General features: G+C 43.2%; 1 protein-coding gene across 1 annotated transcript in view; it reads right to left on the bottom strand.

The window, feature by feature from the left end:
- Positions 1-21,761, bottom strand: part of CALN1 (calneuron 1) — a 463,893-nt gene that overhangs the window by 337,559 nt on the left and 104,573 nt on the right. Inside the window, exon 2 of the mRNA XM_046665286.1 lies at positions 10,974-11,094. Within this exon, the coding sequence (XP_046521242.1) occupies positions 10,974-11,094 (121 nt within the window). The remainder of the gene's footprint in view (positions 1-10,973; positions 11,095-21,761) is intronic.

The raw sequence follows: 21,761 nt of genomic DNA, 5'->3' as shown, positions 1-21,761 counted from the left end.
GACTGTAGTCTTTATTCTAGTATCCATTTATCCAGATGAAATTTCTACTATTAAGGAAGAAATGATATTGGGGAGGTGATAAGAATCTCTGTTGCAGCTGCTAAGTAGTACTGAGAGGAACCCCGATCTGAGGGACTGCAGAGACCCTACTCCATCAAGACCAGGTAGGTTTTAAGTCTTATTTTTACACCAATGACCATTGGTTCTCTCCTCTTCACTGCATAAAGAAACTTCTAGGTATGATTTTAGAACTTTCTATAACATTTCATTAGCTTTCAATTCAATAGCTAGAAACCATCTCCAAACTAACTTGTATGGTCTTTGGTAGTTTTAAAATATACCTACTAATTCTTTGATACTCCTGCCCTCAAAAGATGGAGACTAATTTCACTCATCTTAAGTGTGGGCTGTATTCCATGACTCACTCTTAATGAATATATATGGCAGAAGAGACAATATGTAACATCTGAGACAAGGCATAAAATGATCATTCATTCTAGGAAAAGCCAAATCCCATGTCATAAGTCACTCGAGCAGTTCTATGGAGAGGTCCTCAAGGAAAGAATTGAGGCCTCCAGCCAACAACCATGTGAGTGAGCTTGGAATTGGATTCCCCAGCCCCTGTCAAGCCTTCAGATTATTACAGTCCCAGCAAATGTCTTAACTACAATCTTTTGAAAGACATTTGGCCAAAGCAACCATCTATGCCACTATTGAATTCCTGATCCACAGAAACTGTGACATAAAAATGTTTTTTCATTTTAAATCAGTAAGTTTTGGAGTAATTTGTTATACGGCAATATAGCAATACAGGTCTCAATGTAAATCCAGTGCTCTTCCAGCTTGAGAATTAGAGAAAGCAGAAATGACCATCCTGATAAAGAACGTGGATTTTAAACGGCTGTGTCCCAGCTCAGCATCTGCTTTTAAATGACTTGGAGTAGTGTTTAGATGAGATTCTCTGAATGCCACTGTGAAGGGGAAAGACCAGTGAGCCATCCCTGCTAGAACATATTGCTAATATCACATCCTTGAGTAGCCCCAGGAAACAGTTGAATCTGCTGTTCGCCAATTACCACCAGGAGAAACAGCTCAGTATCAATGAAGCCAACATCAAAATGATGAGTCTTGGCAAACTCTCTTCAGCATCCAGATGGATAATGCTGAACAATTCTACTCAACAGGTTAACTTATTTAGTTATCTGGGGAAGCACGAGGGGGCTTAATTACCTTACTACATCTATTAGGATGCATGTCTGTTGAGAGTGGAAGGTTCCATAGGAATAATATCAAGGTTGTTTTACCATAGAGATGAATGGTTGGTAACTCTTGTTCCTCAAATATCCCAAGTCAAGGTCATGCTTTATGAGGCAGATCCTTGAACTTTTGTACCAAGATATCACTTCTGAGTACTATCTCAAGCAGGGTTCTTAGAAGTAAGAATCAGAGAAACATATTCTACATGGGTTACTTAGAATCATCTGGTGGGAAGGCTTTTTAAACTACAATCTGCCCTCATCTCTCTGCATCTGGAGAGCCTAAGATTAGCACCTCCTCCTTCACTGAGAATCACCACCATCACAAGCCACTATTACTAGTAAAAATAGATAAAAAAATAAAAATAAAATCCTTAGAAGTTTGAGGGTGAAAAAAAGTTGAAAGCCCCCCCAAATCTCTGAAATAACAGTACAAAATGGTTGTATATTGGTTTTTTTTAATTATAGGCCAAAGGGCTCCTATTTAAATGAGAAGACCATTCTTCCAATGGGACACTTTAAGCTGTCATTGGAACAAGGTAAATCGTGTTAGCTTTTTGCTCCAACCAGCTGGAAGCTTGGAGCTAAATTTAATGCTCATTCACAGTAAATGTATTCATTTTAGGGGCCGTCATGTTTTTTTCTTCCTCTTTACATGTGAATTTTTTTTTTCTATTTCTACTCTGACAGCCTTTGCAGTTTATATTTCTTCTTTTATCATATGATGTCTCGATCACTTTTGGAAGCAGGCAGAACATAAATTACAAATGAATAAAATGAAAGTGGCAGGGATGGTACTCAGGTTTCCTTCTTGGCCACAGCTATCAAAATGCATTTTCAGAACAAGATGCAGAAAACCACAAGAAGACTTAAGCAAATGTCCCTTTAAGGAGTGGGCCCTTGGAAGCAGCTACCATCAGAGAAATCCCTCCTTGGCTCTGCTAACAAAGCTTCACAACTCTCCACAAAAGACTTCCCTCTCAAGGCTCAAAGGCAGGTCAAGCCTCCAGGAGGAAGGTACCCAGGTGGATAAAAGGCCCAGGTTGTAAGGCTAATTCCTAGCTCAGGAGCAGAGCTGTATATCTGGCACTCCCACTCCTGCTGGATGATGTGGTTCATTGTGTAGGTTTTATCACCTCCTCTGGAGGAGAGAACTCTGAGCCATCAGCCTTCTCAGATAAGACTTGAGAGCTTCTCTTCTTGTGACGATAATGTTTCTGCCTCCTTAAAACTCTTCTTGAAAAGCCTGTAGAGGGAAGTATCTCAAAAAAGGCACGTAGGGTGTGCCTCTGGGATTTTTAAATCAAGCAGCACAGTAGAGGAGGAAAAAAGGGGGGCGGGGAGGAGACTCTTCTTTACAAGAAAATATATGATGGACCAGATGGGTGGCGGTGGGGAGGGGCTCCTCAGAGCTCAAGGCACAGGAGCCAGCCTCCTTCTGGCATGAACTCATGCCCACCATCAGCCCTCCCCGGACTGCACTCTACTTCTGCTCCCAGTGAGGAGCACACTGGGCTCTCACAGAGATTTAAAAATATCTCTCCACCCACTGAAAGTTTGATTAATCAGCCAAGTTCTCACCCACGTGTCACAGTGGTGGCAGTGATATATATGATGGTGACATGAGGTGCCAGGAAGGCACAAAGGGTCTTATCTAGCAGGGAGGAGAATTCAGAGCACAAAACTTAAAAGGCATGAGCTCTGAAGTCAGGTGGAGTTCGCATCTCAGTTCTAACACATGCTAGTTACGTGACCTCGAACAAGGTTATTGAAAGTCTCCATTTTCCACATTTGCAAAAATGGGGCTAATAATAGTACCTCCATCATAGGATTATTGAAAGGATCAAATGAGTCAACTCACGTAATGCACTTTTTGGACAGTTCCTAACCCATGGTAAGCACTCAATAAACTTCATCTGTGATGATGATCACAACAACGACAATGTTGAAAATTAAAAGATGAGTAGGTTTTTCCCAGGTAGACAGAACATTCCTGACACAAGCAGCTAGAACAAAGGCAGAGAAGCAGGAAAGATCCAGAGGCAGCAGGGAACCATCTGGAAGGCAAGTAGGAAGTCAAAGCAGACAAAAAGGAAGGGTTCAGGCCACACAGGACTTCATATGCTGTGTTACAGTGTTTAGGTATAGCTAACACAGCTGCAGGCTGTAGAGAGCCATTTAAGAATTATAAGCAGAAGTGAAGTTTTAAAGGATAAAGTGCTATGATGGTTGAAAATTAGTTTTAACTGGTTCAGGTAAAAAAATAAATTATTAATAAAAAACTTTTGGTAACTGGCACAAGAATAACCCTCCCACCATGTACAATCATAAAACTGAACAAAATATGTAAAGCAACTGTTTTCAGAGAGTAGACAACAGGTAGCACAGAATTGCAATTGCAGGGAGAAAGGAAATTCACATGGTGAGCCCCAATATCCACCCTGGTTCTCTTCCTGAGGACATTTTCCCAGCCACAGTTCATACTTAGGGGTAGTTGAAGGAGCTATAATCTGTGGGGTAAGGCAGCAGAGAGAAGAAAACTATGCAGAGAGGGGGCTCCAGAAGTCTGTGTCTGTGTTCCCTATGAATACTTGGCTGAAGGCTGGGCTACCCATGTGCAAGTTGAAATTACACCAGACTGACCAGGAAGCAGGTGCTATGAGGTGGAGAATGGAAAACAGAAACCAGAATTTAAGCAGCCTTAGGAGATGTCTGAAAAATCTCATTAATACCCCAGGCATCCAGCTGAGACACTAGAAAGACCACATCTTAAGAGTAAGGAACACACTCTAAAGGCCTACGGTAGACCTGCCTGAACAAACCCTAAAACCAAGCCCTGACAAGATCCACAAGGAAGACAGAGTCTGGAGGCCGAGTCCCTGCCAAGTTAGAGGCACCTGGGAGATACCTTGGGACTTCACAGATCTACCCCAGCAAAGCATAAAACCAAACCTACACAAGTTTAAGGTGGTCAGCTAGTAACTGAATGACTTACTAGAGTAAAAACCAGCCCCCTTCAGAGAAAGATAGGAGAACACAGAGTCTCTATAATATAACATTCACAATGTTCAGTATAGAGTCCAAGATTAACAGGCATGAAAGAAACAAGAAAAGTTGACCATCTGAAAAAAGGAGACAATAAAAACCAACCCTAAGATGGCTTAGAGCCTAGCTGTTGGCTTTTGGACATAAAGACATTAAGGAACTATTATAAATATAGGAAAATATGTCTAAAGAATTGAAGAAAAATATTGTTTTAATGAGTAAACAGAGTATTTCAGAAGAGAAATGGAAACTATCAAAAAGAACATAATTAAAATTCTAGAACTCAAAAAATTATGTGTGTATGTGTGTGTGTGCGCGTTGGGAGAATGGGAAAGAGAGAGAAAGCAAATGCTGTGATATTAACAATTAAATGAAGAGTATGCAGGCATTCACTGTACTTTCTAAAACCTCTGTAGATTTGAAAATTTTTTAAAATTAAAAAATATTAAACATATATATTTATATATTTGTAGGACAAGACGAAAAAAGTTGTAAGCAGAGAGACAACCTAATAAAGTATGTATTTGAGAAGCTTCCCTCTAAGGAAATGGAAGTGGATTGATATGGGAGGATATCATGGACAAGGCACAAGGAGATGAACTTCCAGAGACTAGTTGCCTAGGAGGTGGGGACCCGGCCCAAGACAATAGCAATGTGGTTAAACAGGAAAGATAGTTAGGAGATAAGGTGAGAGGTCAAGATCTGCAGGACTTTGCCAATTATATGCAGAGAGCAAGAGAAAAAGAGGAACCAAGGATGACTCTCAAATTACCCTGCGGCTGACTGGGTATAAAGTGATATCATTTCCTGAGAAAAATTCCAGAGGAGGGCAGTTTTGGAGAAAAAAGAAAATCAGTTCAGCTTTGGGTCTTTAGAGTTTAAGGAACTTGTGGGACATCTGCACAGGACTGTAGGTAGCAGGTCTAAAATGCAGGAGGGAGGAAAGGATTGAAGATGCGCATCTTGAGGCAATCAGCACAAAGATCCCCTTTGGGACAAGAAAAAACAACCCCAAGAGACAATAGTGCATAAGGAATGGGCAGAAGATGAGGGGCACACAGGAACAGTGGAAATGACAAAGAGGTAGAAAAGAGGTGGAAGGAGAGTCAGCCAGCGACATGGATTCCAAAGCAGTGACAAACTTCAAAAGCAAGGGTGTGAGCAGCACTGCCAGATGCTGCAGAAAGTCAAGAATAAATACTGAGGGTCCATTGGATTAGGCAAACAGGGGTCACTGAGGCAGTGACTCTGGATCAGTCTAAATGAAGTTTAGCCAGCTACTAAAATAGGGCTTCGTGACGAAAAGGTGGCGGATTGATACATCCACTCCCAAACTCAAATTAATACCCCAAAAATATATGTATAGCCACATCACCAGAAATATTAACCTTGAGACATGTACACATGTCAGAGGCTGAGGAGAATTTTTGCTAATTGCAACACCAATGAAACTGGAGAAACACAATTGCCACCCACTGTGGGAACTACAGTGGCACATATGGAAGGAAGACATCGACCCATCACCACTGGCCCTGTCAGGTCTCAGAGGCTACACTGATGAGCAAATCGAGCAGTTGCTCCCTATTTCATAGCAACTGTTTTCCATGATGATCTAGTCCCCAACCCAAACCCACCTCAGCAGCACCCTTTTGCTAAGCTCATTTACGGAACACAACTCTCAAAGAATAACTGGAGTCACAGGTTGGTATGTCCCATCGTGTATGATTTGCAGAGGGGAGATGAGAACCAGAATGTACCTGGGATCGCTGAATGCTGGATACTAGTTTGGAAACATGAAGGAGAACCGGAGAGGGGAAGCACAAGGAGTTAGACAAATCTGTGACCTAGGGAGTGAACTCAACAGTCGGGACAATCAAGACCCCACCTCTGCCCAGCAACCATGAACCAGGTGAATGTCTCCTAGAAACTGGATTCTCCAGCTGGGGCAGAAAAGGGGAAAGTTATCCCAGGGCTGAGATAAAGTAAAGGTGGAATGAAGAAAGCTAAAGATTCTTTGCAAACCTTGTTTGCTAACAGATACGGGGCCTACAGAGAACTTTAATTGTTAAGACACAAAGCAGAACAGCAAAAAGCAAAAAGGACCATATAAAAACATCTCCTAATGCAAAATAAAGGTAGTATATAATTTATGATAATAACAGAAGAGACTTCCATAAACTGTGTACAAGTTGTTCTGAATAAGACAAAGAGTTGGAAGAGAGTAAAAAAAATATGGCCCCAGTAAAACAGGAAGAGAGAGCCATGAGGAGAGCACATCCTAAGAGCACAGCAGCAACAAAATGGAGGACGCTTAGAGTATGTCCTAGCAGCTGCAAACTGGAAACAACTCGAACACCTGTCCAGAATAACAGATAAATAAATTGAGGCTTATTTATAGAAAATGGAACACATACATTAATGACAATGAATGAACTTCAGCTACCGTCAAAAAACATGGTGGAATCTTGCAAATATAATGTTGAGGACAAGAGGCTGGACACAAAAGAAGAGATATGGCATGACCCCACTGAGCTGAAGGGAAAACCAAACACACTTCAGCGATGACAGAACGTCAGGACAGTGGTTGTCTTCGAGGAAGAGAGGTTGGGGAGGGCCCTCGGGGACTGCAGGGTGCCAGTAACACCTCATTCCCTAACCCAGGTGGTTGGTGCATGTTTCACGTTCCATAAGAACTGAACTGCACATTAGTAGTTTTCTGTATCATACTGTATTGTACTGTATTTTATTATACTGTATTATATTCTATATTCTGTGGTATACATTGACCAAAAAGTTGGGAAAAAAAGGAGAGCTACTAAAACAAAATCAGGCTACAAATAAACTGAAACTTTCATCTATAAGCAAAATAGGCTCTAAAGGTAATAATAAAGAAATTTTTTGAATGGCTGCAGACAACTGAATCAGTCATGTGGAAGACAAACTTAAGAATGAATGCAGAAATGCAAAAAGGGAAAAATAATGTGAGAAGAGACACATATTGTGGAAAACAAAGAGTGAAGATCCAGCATTAAATGGAAGGCATTCCTGAAGAAAAAACAGAAATAACAGCCATCAAAGATGTGAGAGCAAACTAAGCTAAGCTAAAAGGAAGACCCAAGACAGCCATCTGAGGGGCTGACACTGTTACTGGCAAAAATAATGTGAAATACCCAAACTCAGACATTTCACACCAGCCATGAGGGAGCTGTGAGGAGAGCATGCCCTAACATCACAGTTGCACAAGAGATGGCTGAGTTATATCTGAATAGCCCCAAACTGGAAACAACCCAAATATCCACCTGAATCGAACAGATATAGAAACTGAGGTATATTTATATACAATGGAATACCACATATCAATGAAAATGAATGAACTTCAGATAGAAGCAAATTTAATTAAGATTAGGATAGCAGAACAAGATTATTCAATAAATAGCATTGAGAAAACTGTTTTGAAAAAATTATAATTCCTATGTGTAATAAAATTCCACATGACACACTCTAAAATGTACAAGAGACTGCTTATAAATTTTGTATGTACATAAACTCTATGGGTAGATTGCAAACTCCTCAGGCACAGGCAACAAATATGATACTTAGTTGATTTCCTCCTCCACCCAGAAATCATTTGGGTAAACATTCCTGGAATGAATGAATGAATAGGAATGAGTAAATGAATGAATATGAATGAATGAATGAATGTCTCAACCAATTCCTCGTTGCTGAGTTTGTTGGGTGATTTCCAACTCCAATTTGGCCAACTTGATGCAGCTTTGCATTATTTCCTCCTGATCTTTGTTTAAAGAGAAGAAATAGAAACTTCCCAGAGTGAACGGCAGCTGGAGATGGTCTGCGTGGGGAGTGGCTCTTTTCACGCCTGGTCTCAGAGGGTAATCACTCAAGGACTGGGTGCCTTTGACCCTTACACTGAAGAAAATGGGCATTCCATCCCTAGTGATGAACACTAATCAGGTGGGGGAACCTGTCCCACGTAACCCATATGCAGAAAGCTAGAGCCACTGCGGGGTGGGGAGAGGGGAGCAGTAAGGGAGGACAGTAGCTGGACCACAAAGGATGCTTCAATGTCCAGCAGCGTCCAATACACCAACTCCCTGTGCAACACCACACATCCTCTGAGGATAAAAGAGTGGCCCCGAGCTGCAGGACTTTAGGGCTTGGCTTGACACGAGGCAGGCCCAAGAGAACAGCAAACAGCAAAAACCTCAGAAACTTCGGCTTCCCCAAGAACCAACCCACGGTCATCTAAACTGATTTGGGCCAGTTCGTTTGCAGACCCTGCCACCTGCTCTAAACTCAGCATGCATCTGCACAGCCCTGCCCAGAGCCCCGAGGTGCTCATAATAAAGCACGAGCAGTCATAACTCAGGGTTCACCTTGGCAAAAAATAGATAAATAAGCAGAAGGAATCTTCTGTCAGAAAATAAATGGCCCTTCTCCAAGCTAAGAGCCTGGATTACCTTCCTGAAGGACAAACACAGCATCCTCACTTGCCAGCCTCAGGCCATAAAGCCCAGCTTCGCTGGATCAGGGACCCCGACCAGGGCTTCCACTGCTAAGTCTGCCCACCTGGGCTGGAGGGCTGTAGCATCACTGCCTGCTCACCGCACCTGCGGAGAAGACGTGCTTCAGCCCTGCTCGGCTGCCTCGGCCTGAGTGAAACCAGCTCCTCGGCTCTACTGCTTGCCCAAGAACATGGAGGCCATTTCTGCCAGGCACCCCAAGCGAGGAGAAGGGCTGAAAGCCAGCCATCGTCCTCTTGAAAAGCTGTGTACCCCAGAGGTGCCCAGATTTAACAGAGAAAAAAGCCTTGGAGAAATCATGTCTTGATTATTCATGGCAAAGTGGAGAGGGAGGAAGGAGGGAGATGTGAAAGCCAGGATGTGTGAAAGCCACAGATGATTTCCCAACTTCATTTGGTTGGTATTCACAGCCTCTTCAAGAGGCACCAGTTCTCGGGGCCTCCACTCAGCAGGGCCCCACCATGAGGCTCCCAGTCCTTCCTGCTACCTGATGACTAAACCCAGGGAACCTACTCAAACATGACGCAAACCCACCCAAATCAGTGCATCACCTGCCCTAATCTCCACTCCCAGGGTGCAGGAAAGCCTGGGCCTCACCTTGCCTACCAAACGCAGCCAGCCCAGCCTGGGCCTTCCGGTTTTTTTTTTTGCTTTTTTTTTTGTTAGGAAGATTGTCACTGAGCTAACATCTATCTCAATCTTCCTCTATTTTGCATGTGGGACACCTCCACAGAATGATATAATGAACGATGTGTATGTCCACGCCCGAGATCCGAACCTGTGAACCCAGGGCTGCTAAAGTGAAGCATGTGAATGTAACCACTCTGCCATGGGGCCAGCCCCTGCCTCGGCCTTCTTTACGGTCACCAGGCCAGACTCACTTTGGAGGTGGTCAGGGCTCTATTGCTTCCTTCTGTGTCCTGTATCCAAATGTCCGTTGGCCAACTGAAGGCCAGGAGATCCGAAGGGCCTGCTCTTCTCTCCGGCCACCAGTCTCTGTCCAGACTGCAGTGAGCAGCTGCTGGCCCGAAGGAGCCAGGCTCCTCCCACATCACTCCCACATCCTCTAACATCCCAGCCTCTCCTCGGACCCAGCCCTCCTGCGTTCCTGTAAATAAGCACACTCTAGAGAAGCAAGCACACCAAGAGGACAAGAGCAGGAAAACTATCCCTGGGCCCTAACCTTCGCTTTCCTCATCTCCCGCTGATCAGGAAGCAAGTTTGGCCTCCCTGACCCAGAGCCGCATCTCCCAACTTCCCCTTGCGAGAACTGTGCACAGAGAAAGCACACTTACAGAGCAAAGATGTGGGCCATCTGGGGTAATTTTGACTTCTCTGTTTTAGAAAGTAAATTTAAACTTCACGTTTTAAAATGGTGTCACACGAAACACAGCACTCCAAACACTAGGGAAAACTGATTCTGGTTTGGCCTCAGCAGATATAGCACCTAGGTACAGCATCTGGCTGAACCAACCTAATTCTCTATTCTAGAAAAAAATTCCTTCTTCCTCTTTTTAATTTTTTCTAATCAAAGGGTTAGTTTACCCATGGGGAGACTGTGGGGCCCTGTCCCAGGATGAATGTGGTCCTCCTATTCCCAGGTTTGTTCCCATCCCTAACCCTGCCCTGAGTACCCAGAGCTGTACTGTGTTGCAAAGGGACAGGGGCAATTAAAATAATTGCTGTCCTTCCCACCTTGACATGGCTTCCAGATGATTCTGATCTGGATAAGGATTCAGAGCACCATGGCCACAAATCAAGAGACAGCAGTTAGCAGGGCTTCAACCTCCCCTGCACCTGGGCCCCATCGTAAATGACAATATGAAAACACGACAACACTACTGGCGACAAAGATTCCATAACCTGGAAAATACATTTTGGGAGTTGAAGGCTATCCCCTCAGTCAGTATCCAAGAAACCAAAATATTCACCATAGATCTTTCAGGCTATAAGGTCTGTCCCACACAAAGAAGTCACTTAGGCAGATTTATCTCTGAACTCTTTCCCACTGTACCACGGTTAGATTTGGACACAACTGGTGGGCAGAGGCTGGTGCTTTCACCTTAGATGCACAATAGCCACAAATGCCTCCCTTGGGTGGCTAACCTCCCAGACAGGGCTGGCTCCTTACCGTCTAGCTCCTCCACAGAGATGTTAGCAAGCTGCTCGCTGTCGCTGCCAGCAGAGAGAGAGCGGTTGAGGTAATTCCCCTTGTACAACAGGCCAGCGGTCACATGGTGGAAAGGCATCTTCTCCCTGTTCACAGGAGAGCAGGGGGCGGGGAAAGAGACATCATCATTCATTCTTCTTTTCCTTCCTTCAAGGACCACCTCAGTTTTCAGATGGCCAGTGTCACTTTTAAAATAACAATAACATTTCTAGAGGGAAAGTCAGAAAATTCCAGGGTCCCCTTGGCCTGAACAATCTTAAATGATCTCAAGTTCTATCCTTCCCTTCAATTCATGTCTTACTTCATTTTTCCCATTTAATTATGAATTTGAACCATGTTGTCTTTGCAGACTGTGGGACACCATGTCATCATAAAACCCTCTCTCCATGCAAACAAGAATACGCCCTGCTCCTTTTCTTGGCCTGATAAACTCTTTCTCAGTCCTTGTCAGAAAGGGCTCTGCATCCAAGAAATGCTGGGCTGCCCAGGGACAGGGTGTCCTGGCTGTGACCATGGGGAGATCCAAGCGTTTCTCTTCTCCCAGGTAAAGCAGGTGTTCCACTCACACAGCACTCACAGAGCGGGGAGATGCCCGGGCTCTAAGTAAACACATACAGCAGTCTGCACCTCTGAGAAGTAGCCCCCACACTGCCTGGGATGCAGACGCCTGCTTGTATGAGTGGCTTACGAGCACACCCCTCTGAGATACCACTCACACCTGCCCTGCTGCAAAGGTAAGTGATGCCTTACAGTGCCCCAGAACGAAGCAGCTTCCAGCATTCTCACAGGAAACTAAAGCATCCCCTTGGACCAGAATAACAAGCCCTCCAGGCAAAGCTCCTCTGCCCAGGCAGCCACCACTGGGGCTTAGAAGTTCCCACAAGCACAAGGCAGGCCGGAGCCTCCAGGCTAAGGTAGGGGGGAGGGAAGAGAGGCATAAGGAGAATGAAAGAGCAGGCACAGAACAGAAAGAGGAAGGGCAATTAGAAAGGTGGGCCTCTCCACAGCAGAAAGAACCCGGCTGTCATGATAGGTGAGTCACTGAGCACATAAGGTTCTGCTTCCCCATGTGGAAAGGGGGCTAAGAGGACCAAGGACCGATAAGCCTCTGAGCGGAATTAGGGAATGGGTAGGAAGTATGCGGAGTGAATTATAAGGGACGGGTAAAGGACACCTTCTGAACAGAGCTCCAGAAGGGTCAGCTGGGCAGCACGGGAAGAAGTAATCTCCCCGCCACTGAGGGCATTCAAGGAGAGGCTGAGGGCCTCCCACCAGGGGTTCTGTGGGAGAGAAATGACCCCTGAGCTCTCTCCCCATACACCTATCAGACTCGTGTATGTCACTTTAGAGTCCCCTTGGCACTAAAGTTTTCATCTGTACCATAAGCTGAAGTGGCCCAAGCGGCCCCTCTGGGCACTGCTGGGTAACAAGGTGTAAATTACAGGAAAAGACAGCCAACAGAAGGTTAGTCTCTGAGGATGACTGCTCAGGGCACCCAAACCTTGCCATCCCTCAGAGCACACTCAAGTCACTGATCACGGGATGTTGGAGCTGGCAGGCACTAGGGAGTGAGGGCTCCTGTCTTCTCTTCCCTGGGACACCACTGAGTGACAGGCCCTGCAGGACACCCCCTCCACTCTCTCCCTCCAGTCTAGAGCACACACCAGCATGTCCCTGTTTGGGCTGAGAGCTGCTGACTTAGAGACCAACCAACGAGACTCCTAAAAGTAACAGGGCTTGACCAAGAGCACAAAGCCAGTTAGTGAAAGAATCAGTTCTGGAACACAAGCCTCCTTAGTGCTACTGCAACTAAGCAGCCTCGGCTGAGCACTAGACAGTTCCATCCAGACGTCAAACTCTCATTTCAAACCCAACATGTCTAAAAATGAATTAATTATCTTCCAAAAAAATACACCACACTTCCTGATTCCTTTATTTCTATGAAAGGTACTTTGCACTCATCATACAACTGGGAGAACTCTCCCAAATGTTCTGGGCCCCGAAAAGTAAAACAGACACATGGCTGAGGCAAGAGGCAGGTGTCAGCCTCCCAACCACCCTTAACTCTTTCCACAGCTAACAAATTATACCTCCCCAAGCCGATCACAAATGGCCGGATGCTAGATACAAAGTGTGCACACATTTGCCAATTATAAGGGGTATATCTTTAGCTGATTATCAGTCAGACCTCACCCTCCCAGCCGTTGGGGAGGCTCTCTCTACACATAAATAGAATTCAAGAATCTTTCTCTGCAAGGACGCTTCAATTACCATCTCTTCTTGTCTCTAAGTTAAATTTCAGACCAAAGAGGTTTAAAAGTGAGAATCAGACATACGAGTTAGGCCACTCCTGACCATTGTGCTGTGGTCATTTCAGTGTGGACAGGTTCCCAGTCTTGGGGATGAGAAGTCAACACCGGTTAACGCTTCCTATGTGTTTCCAGCTTCCCCCTCGGCACTGGCCCCCCAAGATCCTGGAGCCTCACCAGCTGTTATTTTAACCATCCTATAAGTCCTTCATAAACATGCAAAGACACCCTCACTGATCTTATCTAATTTCACTACCCAGAGAGAGCCCCACGCAGGTGAGTAGAGGCGCTGACAGCCTTCCTTCCCATTTCGCCACTCATCACGTTAGTTCCCCAGCATTTTGTAAATATCTTCCCATTACCGCCTTTATCTGGCTGTCTGAAGCTTTGGATTCACCACACAAATTTTTACAGCCTCAGTTACAAGGTTATACTCAAACGAACATATCCAAGCCACTCCCTAGCAGATAGTGCAGAGAAAACTGGTCATATCTGAATCCCACTTGATAGATCAACACAATTTGCTTCCGGAAAAATCAGCTTACAAAATTAGGTACACATTCAGTTCATCAGTCTCTGCAGCCAAAATGCTCAAAGTCCAGCGGGAAGTTCCAGAAATGTGCAAGTGAACTATCCATATCGATAAATAAAGTCATGTTCAGGAAAGGGAAGAACATTATCCCAAGTAAGCTAAAAACAGCTGCTGCAATTAAGGACTAAATTTTGCTAAAAGCCACTGATGGAGCTTTAAGAGCCCAAGCTTTAAGAGCCTCTCTTTGGCTAAGGAAGGGAAACAGACAAGTTCACCAGCAAAGACAACCATGGTGTTGAACTAAAACTTAAAGACGGATCCTTACGTGGAGGTGAAAAAATATAAATATTTTCAACAGCAATTTTACTCATTGAGAAATATTAAAGAGATTGTTTATCATGTGAATAATTTGTATTTTTGGTAGGGCAATATGGTTTCATGGTCAAGAATCAGGACTTTCTCATCAAAAACAGTGTTAGATTTAAATCATAGCTCTGCGCTTAATAGCCATGTAGGTAAGTTACTTACCCTCTGTAAGCCTAGGTCTCATTCTCTGTAAAAGTAGGGTTTTGATACATACTGAATAGTATTTTTGTAAATATGAAATAAGATAAGGTATGGAAAGCACCAGACTTAGCACCAGGCACATTCTCAGTAAATATCATCAGTAAATTACTTGCTAAGGATTCTGTGAAGCAGGATCCAGGACAAAGCAGGTCTTGGATGCATTAGGTGGAAGATAAAACATGCTGGGTTTTGAAGGAGGGTCAGTAAGGACCTGGCAGAGGGGGAGCTTCAGAGAGAAGCTGGCCGGCTTGGTGCATCACGGTGCTGAGGGATCCGGCGTGTGAGCAGCAGAGCACCAGGGGGTGGTGTCAGCAAGCAGCTGGCTGAATCTGGAGGAGGAGGCTGTTTGAATGGAAAGCATCAGAGCTGAAGAAGAGTCTATTTCCTGGGCTCCAGGGAGGCTGGCTCCATGGTCACATAATGGACAAGGTGTCGGGAAGTTAAAAACAAAAGAGGTAGCTCCTGTTTTCAGGATCCAGGAACTGGTATATTTCTTGGCAGAGCAATAAGCTGAAGAGCCCCGTTCACAGTGACTTGAGATGATGCCCTGCAGCGATGGTTTATTTTATCTGTCAACTTGACTGGGCCACAGGGTGCCCAGATATTTGGTTAAACGTTATTCTAGGTGTGTCTGTGAGGATGTTTCTGAATGACGTTAATATTTGAATGGGTCGACTGAGTAAAGCAGACTGTCCTCCCTAATGTGGGTGGGCCTTACCTAATCTGTTGGAGGCCCGAATAGAACATAAGGCAGAGTTAGGGAGAACTCATTCTCTCTGCCTGACTGCCGAGCTGGAGCACGTCTTCTCCTGCCCTTGGACTTGGACTCAGATTCAGACTGGAGTTTACACCATAGGCTCCCCTGGGTCTCCAACTTGCCAACCGCAGATTTTGAGACTTCTCAGCCTCCACAATCATGTAAGCCAGTTCCTTATAATAAATCTCTTTCTATACATACTCTGTTGATTATGTTTCTCTGGAGAACGCAGACTAACACACCTTCCACTTTTTTTCACTACAGTACCTAAGACCCTGGCACATTGCTATAGTCTGATATTATTATTCTGGACAAAGAGTGTACCAAACATAATTCTGCATGGCCTCTGAAACAGTGCTACTCAAAGTGTGGTCTGTGGACCACGGCCAGTCGAACACTGTTTGTTGCTGGTCTGAATGAGATAAGCACAGGAATTGAGAGAATGCATTGAAATTTTTATAGCATTGTCCAAAGATCTAAGCATGTGACCAGTTGACTTGATTTTTGTATATCGTTGCTTTTTAATTTCTTTTTACAGTGATTCATTCTTACCTTATTTTACAAAAGTATCAGTCTGCCAAGGACTGGAACTTTAAAAAAAAAAAAACTAGTCTTTCCCCACTAACAGTTTAAGAAGCACTGCTCTAAAGTATTTAAGTTGCACAAATTTCTGGTAATGGACCACAAAGAGAAGAGGAAAGATATCCAGAGAAATGCATTTTAACTTGTCTCCGATACTTTTTCAAAGAAGTTAAGATTTTTTAAAGTCTTAGATGGACTTTGGAAAGGAGCTGCAAGACCTCAGCTGAAGTCTGGGCTCTCGGTAGAGTGTCTGGAGTGTGTGGAATCTACTGCAGACTTGACAGGGGTTCCTGTCCTCTAATTACCAGACATACAAGGGGCTATGTTGACCTTGCATTCTAAAGTTAAAGAGCCTAGCCGACCCCGATAAGGCCTTTGTCAAATTCCCCTAAAAATACCCACAAAGGGACACAAAACTAACGATATTCCTGACAGCACCAGGGTATGGAAGAAGCTTCCATTAAGTCACCACATTAGGATTAGAATGACAAATAATCAGTGGCATACCGACACTTTGAATTCAGAAACTAAATAACAGAGTCAGATAGTAAAGGGATAACAAGAAATTTTTATCTACCCAAATTCTCTTCTTTTTCAGCGACTCAGGGATGACCAACCATGACATCAGAGAATCACTCTTCTGGCTACGTTGGAATTGCTTTTTAAAAGCAGCCAAGGTCAAATCGCCACTGTCCTTAGCACCACGGTGAAGCAGGAACCCCCTTCCTCTAGCTACTCAGGAATCATACCTCCCATATGCAACACGGATAGCAATGGAAGGGTGTGAGGCATGGACCATGGACCCTACACAGGAAGATGTGAAATTTGCTGCAGGCACGGGTGTTTGTGAGAACGACCCTAGGAGCAATGACCTATGGGGATTATGGCTTTTTTTCATGCATTGCTTTTGATTAAGGAAGTACTGCAGAAGACCTCAGATACCCCAGAAATGTCTGTCTCCTCCTCAGAGTCCAAGATTTAAGTTATAGGGACAAGAAGATCCCATCTTACTCCAGCAAAGATGCACTAGAGGAATGCCAGCTAGACCCTGGGTGTTTGCCAAGCACTTATAAAACAATTGTGTACCCTTGTTAAGATCCTGCAGGGGCATGCCAATTGGCAAACAGGGTTTGGATGGAGCTCAAATCAGATAGCAATGAGTAAGCAGAAAACACCAATGTGGGGGTTTGTATAAAAGTTCTGCATCGTTAGAGGAGGAAGCACTTTCAAGAAGATGTAGACCAAGAAGCATATTGTCAACAATGATACGATAAAGAAAGAAGACAATTTTACAAAGTTTCTGGTTATGTCCTTAAAAACAAGTAAAAAAGCAGGTTGTCTACGAAATAAGAATGCAAATTCACAAGGAAATATCAGAATAAGGTGAGGAGATATTAAGTCAAAAAGAAAGACATTAGGTTAGAGGCAAGCTGATTTGGAAAAGGTGCAGACCTTTGCAAAGCAAAGAAGACATCCCAAAACAGTAGCAGAATGAAAATCTACATTAATAGCAATAAATATTATTTCAAACAAACAGAAAATTCAGCAAATAATATAATGCTCCCATGGACTCACCACCCAGATTGAACACAGGCCAATATTTCGCTTTATTTGCTTCAGATCTTTTTAAAGAAGTAATGTATTACATTGAAGCCTTGCCCATCTATTCTATTCTTCCACCTCCCTCCACAACTACACCTCTATTCTGGAGGTGGAATGTATCCTTGCCCTCCATGTTTTTAAGTTTTTCTGCATTTAAATGTAACCATATAGAATATATTATAGTATTGCTGTATATACCTTTAAATTTACATCAATAATATCACACCATACATATGCTTTTGCAACTTGCACAATTCACTCTATATTAAATTTTAGAAATTTATCAAAATCCATAAACACACACTTAGTTAATTCTATTTTAACTTCTCCATTGTTTTTCCATTGTATAAATATATTGCAATTTATTTACCCATTATTCAATTGACAGAAAAGTATGACGCAATGAATATCCTCAGGTGTGTCTTTTTGTATACATTTGCAGGAACTTCTCTAGCCTACATACCTAGATACAGTATTACTGGATCTTGCCAAATTGTTCTCCATAGTGGTTGATTTACCTATTGCCACATCACAAATTATCTCTGAACTTAGTGGCTTAAAACAACAAATATTTATCATCTCACAGGTTCTGTGTGTCAGGAATCAAGAGTTGCTTAGCTGGGTGGTTCTGGCTCAGGAGGCCTCCTGAGGTTGCAGTCAAGACATTGACCAGGTCTACCACCATCAGAAGATGTGATTGGAGACAAAGGCTCTAACTTCAAGAAGGTTCACTCACTTAGCTGTTCATAAAAGGTCTCACTTCCTTTTGGGCCTCGCCATAGGGCTGCTCAAGTGTTCTTATGACTTGGCAGCTGGCTTCCCCTGGACAAGTGATCCAAGAGACAGATGGAGGGAGCTTTTATGACTTGGTGTCAGAAATCATACACCATCACTTTTGCCACATTCTATTCATTAGAAGCGTCACTAAGTACAGCCCACACTCATGGAGTGGGGAATTAGGCTCCACTTTTTGAAAGATAGAGTATCAAAGAATTTGTGGACATATTTTCAAACCATCATAGTGGTTGTGGCAATTTATAGACCACCATTAGTCTAAAAGCATGTCTGTTTCCCCAGTAGTCTTGTCAACACTTGGTATTATCAGACTGTCCCATTTTCCTTAATTGGATTTCCCTGATTGCTAATTTAGGCATCTTTTTATATGGTTTTTGGCCATTTTTATTTCCTCTTCTATAAATTTGCTTTTCATCTTTATCCACTGGGTTGTTTATCATCTTTGGATTGCTTTGTTCTTCCATGTTATTGTCCAATATTTCAGTTCAACTTTACTCTTAAACCCCCCAAAATTAATCATTATTGTTGTTGTTGTTATTGTTGCATGTTACAACCAATGCTTATCTAAACTTTCCCACAAGTTTACCAATTTTTCTGTTTACTGTTGCTTCTTGCAGAACACTCTTTCCTTCTGGGTTCAATTCCCTTCTCAATGAGGGGAATTTAGCAATTTTTTCATTGAGGAACTGCAAATGGAAAGCTTTTTAAGTCTTTGTCTTTAAAATGTCTATATCTAGGGAGCCGGCCCCATGGTGTAGTGATTAAGTTTGGCACACTCTGCTTCAGTGGCCTGGGGTTCACAGGTTTGGATACTGGGCATGGACATACACCACTCATCAGCCAGGCTATGGTAGCAACCCACATACAAAATAGAGGATGATTGGCACAGATGTTAGCTCAGGGCTAGTCTTCCTCAAGCAAAAAAAAAAAGAGGAAGATTGGCAACAGATGTTAGCTCAGGGTTAATCTTCCTCACCAAAAAAAAAAACAAAAAGAAAAAGGTCTATATCTCAATTTCATTTTAATTATAGTTCAACTTGGTAAAGAATTATAAGCTAATTATTTCCTTACTACTCTGAAGATAATTTGTTGCTCTTGAGAAGTCTACTTGTTGTTCACCTGTTAATACTCATTCTAGACAATTCTAAGTCTATATTTTCAGATATAGGCTCTCTCCCAATATCTATATTCTCTCTTTCGTAAATTTTTATTAGATGTATTTGGACCTCTTCATTCAAGCTCAGTACTCTTGATTGGCTCATCCAACATCCATTCATACTCCATCAGACTGAGAAAATTGAAAAACTAATAGGTGTATTTTCCAGACTCTCCTGCTACTAGAGTTCTGGATGAGATTTAGTTCCCGTATACAAAAGCACTTGCACAAGTATGGAATGTAGAAGTGAAGCAAAAGCAGTGGTGTACTGGTAAATGCTTACTAACTGGGTCTCAAAAAACGTCTTGCAGCATTTTCCCATTTCCATGATGTAAATACTCCCACCGTGGCCAATTCGAAGCTACCAACATGATGTCATTGAACATGGTATTGGGAAAAGATGCACAGTGGTATACCAGTACACCATTACACACTATTTCCACCATAGATTAAATTGATTACAAAATCATAGACAATAATAAAATGTAGTCAAATACTTAGGAAGTAATGAGTTTTTAGTATTTACCACCTTTGATTTTTATAATTTATTTAATTGTAAGTTTGTAGTTCATTTGAGAATGTGTTTATATTTCATTTATCATTCATTTAAGAATGGGTATGTTTAATAACCAGCTCATAAAATTACTGAAAATTTAACAATTGGCTCAAACCGGTATGAGCTGGCTCCAGCATGCCACTGGATAAAGGCGTTTTCCCTGACCACTTCTGGCTGTTTCTACAGGAAAGAAAAATGATGGAAACATGACATTTTCCTGTGGCAACATTCCACTGTCCACTCCCCAGCTACCTGGCTGGGAAGAAGTCACGGTGACGGTATGAAGAGTAACAATGGCTTCTGAATCCTTGGATCATGGCTTCAAGGGTCCATTCTCCAGCTTTTGAGGGGTAAAGAGAAAGTTTTAGGAAGAGCAAACACACTCCAGTAGCAGCCTCAGTGGTAGTAACTGTCCTGGAGAGTCGATTCTGAATTATTCTGGGAGTCAATCTAAAGATCACCTAATCCACTCCTTCAGCCCTTCAACAATCTTGTAAGCATCAAATTCCCTGTATTAAATTCCTTCCTGACTACAATACCCAGAGTGGTTACTGGTCCTTGAACTAAACCTTAACTGAGACATTACTTATCTTCCAAGTTTCTCAAACTCTTTGAAATTTTTTTCATATTTTTATCTTTCTTTGTATCTTATAAGTAATTCCCCAAAATTACTTTCAAAATCACAAACTCTTTTTCTTTTGTAACTTGTGGCTTAAACTGTCCGCTGAGTTTTTCATCTTAATGAACGTTTTCCATTTCTAGCAGTTTAATTTGCTTCTTTTATAAATCTACCCCTTACTTTTCACTGAGCATGAATCTTTCATTATAATTTTTATTCTTTTACCTCTTCATATTTTCTTTCAGAATATCATTCTGTGATCTCAATTTCTTAAGGCACTAATCCTCTTTTGTACTTCTCTGACTTTTCCCAGTAGTAAACAGTTTCCCAGTGTGGTTTGTCACTTTTTTGTGGGGCACAACTCTAGCAGCATCTTCAGCAGGTGTTGCTTTTCCCTTTGTGCTCAAAGATCCACGCCCGTGCACAGGTGCCACAGGCTTTTCATCAGCTGAGGACCAGTTTGTACATTCACTCTTGGCTTGGAATGCCTACACCACGTGGGAGTGTAAATTTGGACTGGACATCCCTGAGGCACAGGTTTGGAGTTCTGATTTGCCACTGGGGCCTTTTTATTCCGCAGCCATTGCTCTGGGCAGAAATAAGCATCTCTGCCACTTTGCTGAGCAGTGGGCAGGTTGAATCTAAGTCCCCACTTATAGAAGGGGCAGCCAAACCAGGGTCTCACTTCCTGCTTCCTGCTGTTTTGGGTCCAAGACCACTTCTTTCATCCCTGTGCGGACATTAAAACTCCCAATGACCAGAGCCTTTTTGGGTTTTCCTCTTCCGCAGCAGCACCCACTCCTACGCTCTCCTCTCTGGGCTCTGCATTTCCTCTTCCTTTCTTTCACACTAAGTTATTTTATCAGTTAGAGCATAGTCAGGAAAACACAGCCCATGTCAGGTAGTTCAATAAAAAAACATGAAACAGTGAGCTATCTACTAAGTGGTGAGAAGGGCTGAAAAACCCAACAGAGCATGGTTATCAGAGATTAGCAATAGCAGAAAGTTCTTCCAACCCCTAGTCTGGAGGGACATAGGGCGAAGGTGGCATTACCAGAATCTGAAAGTCGGGGTGCCCAGAAGGAGCTAGAACCATGGTAGAGGCTGCCCAACAGGAACCGGGGCTGTGGAAGGAAGACCGTGCTAAGATGCAGGGCAGGAGCCACTGAAGAGAAACAAGCATTGCCAGAGGCATTTGTCAAAGGCAGAGAGAGGGAGGAGTGCCCCAGCCTCCCTCTCTGTCCCTGCCTTCTCATCATCCCGCTGGCCTCCCT

The sequence above is a fragment of the Equus quagga genome, chromosome 7 (assembly GCF_021613505.1).
Source record: "Equus quagga isolate Etosha38 chromosome 7, UCLA_HA_Equagga_1.0, whole genome shotgun sequence".
In the NCBI taxonomy this organism is placed as follows: Eukaryota; Metazoa; Chordata; class Mammalia; order Perissodactyla; family Equidae; genus Equus; species Equus quagga.
The sequence above is the reverse complement of the archived record's forward strand: the minus strand, read 5'-3'. Positions and strand labels throughout refer to the sequence as shown.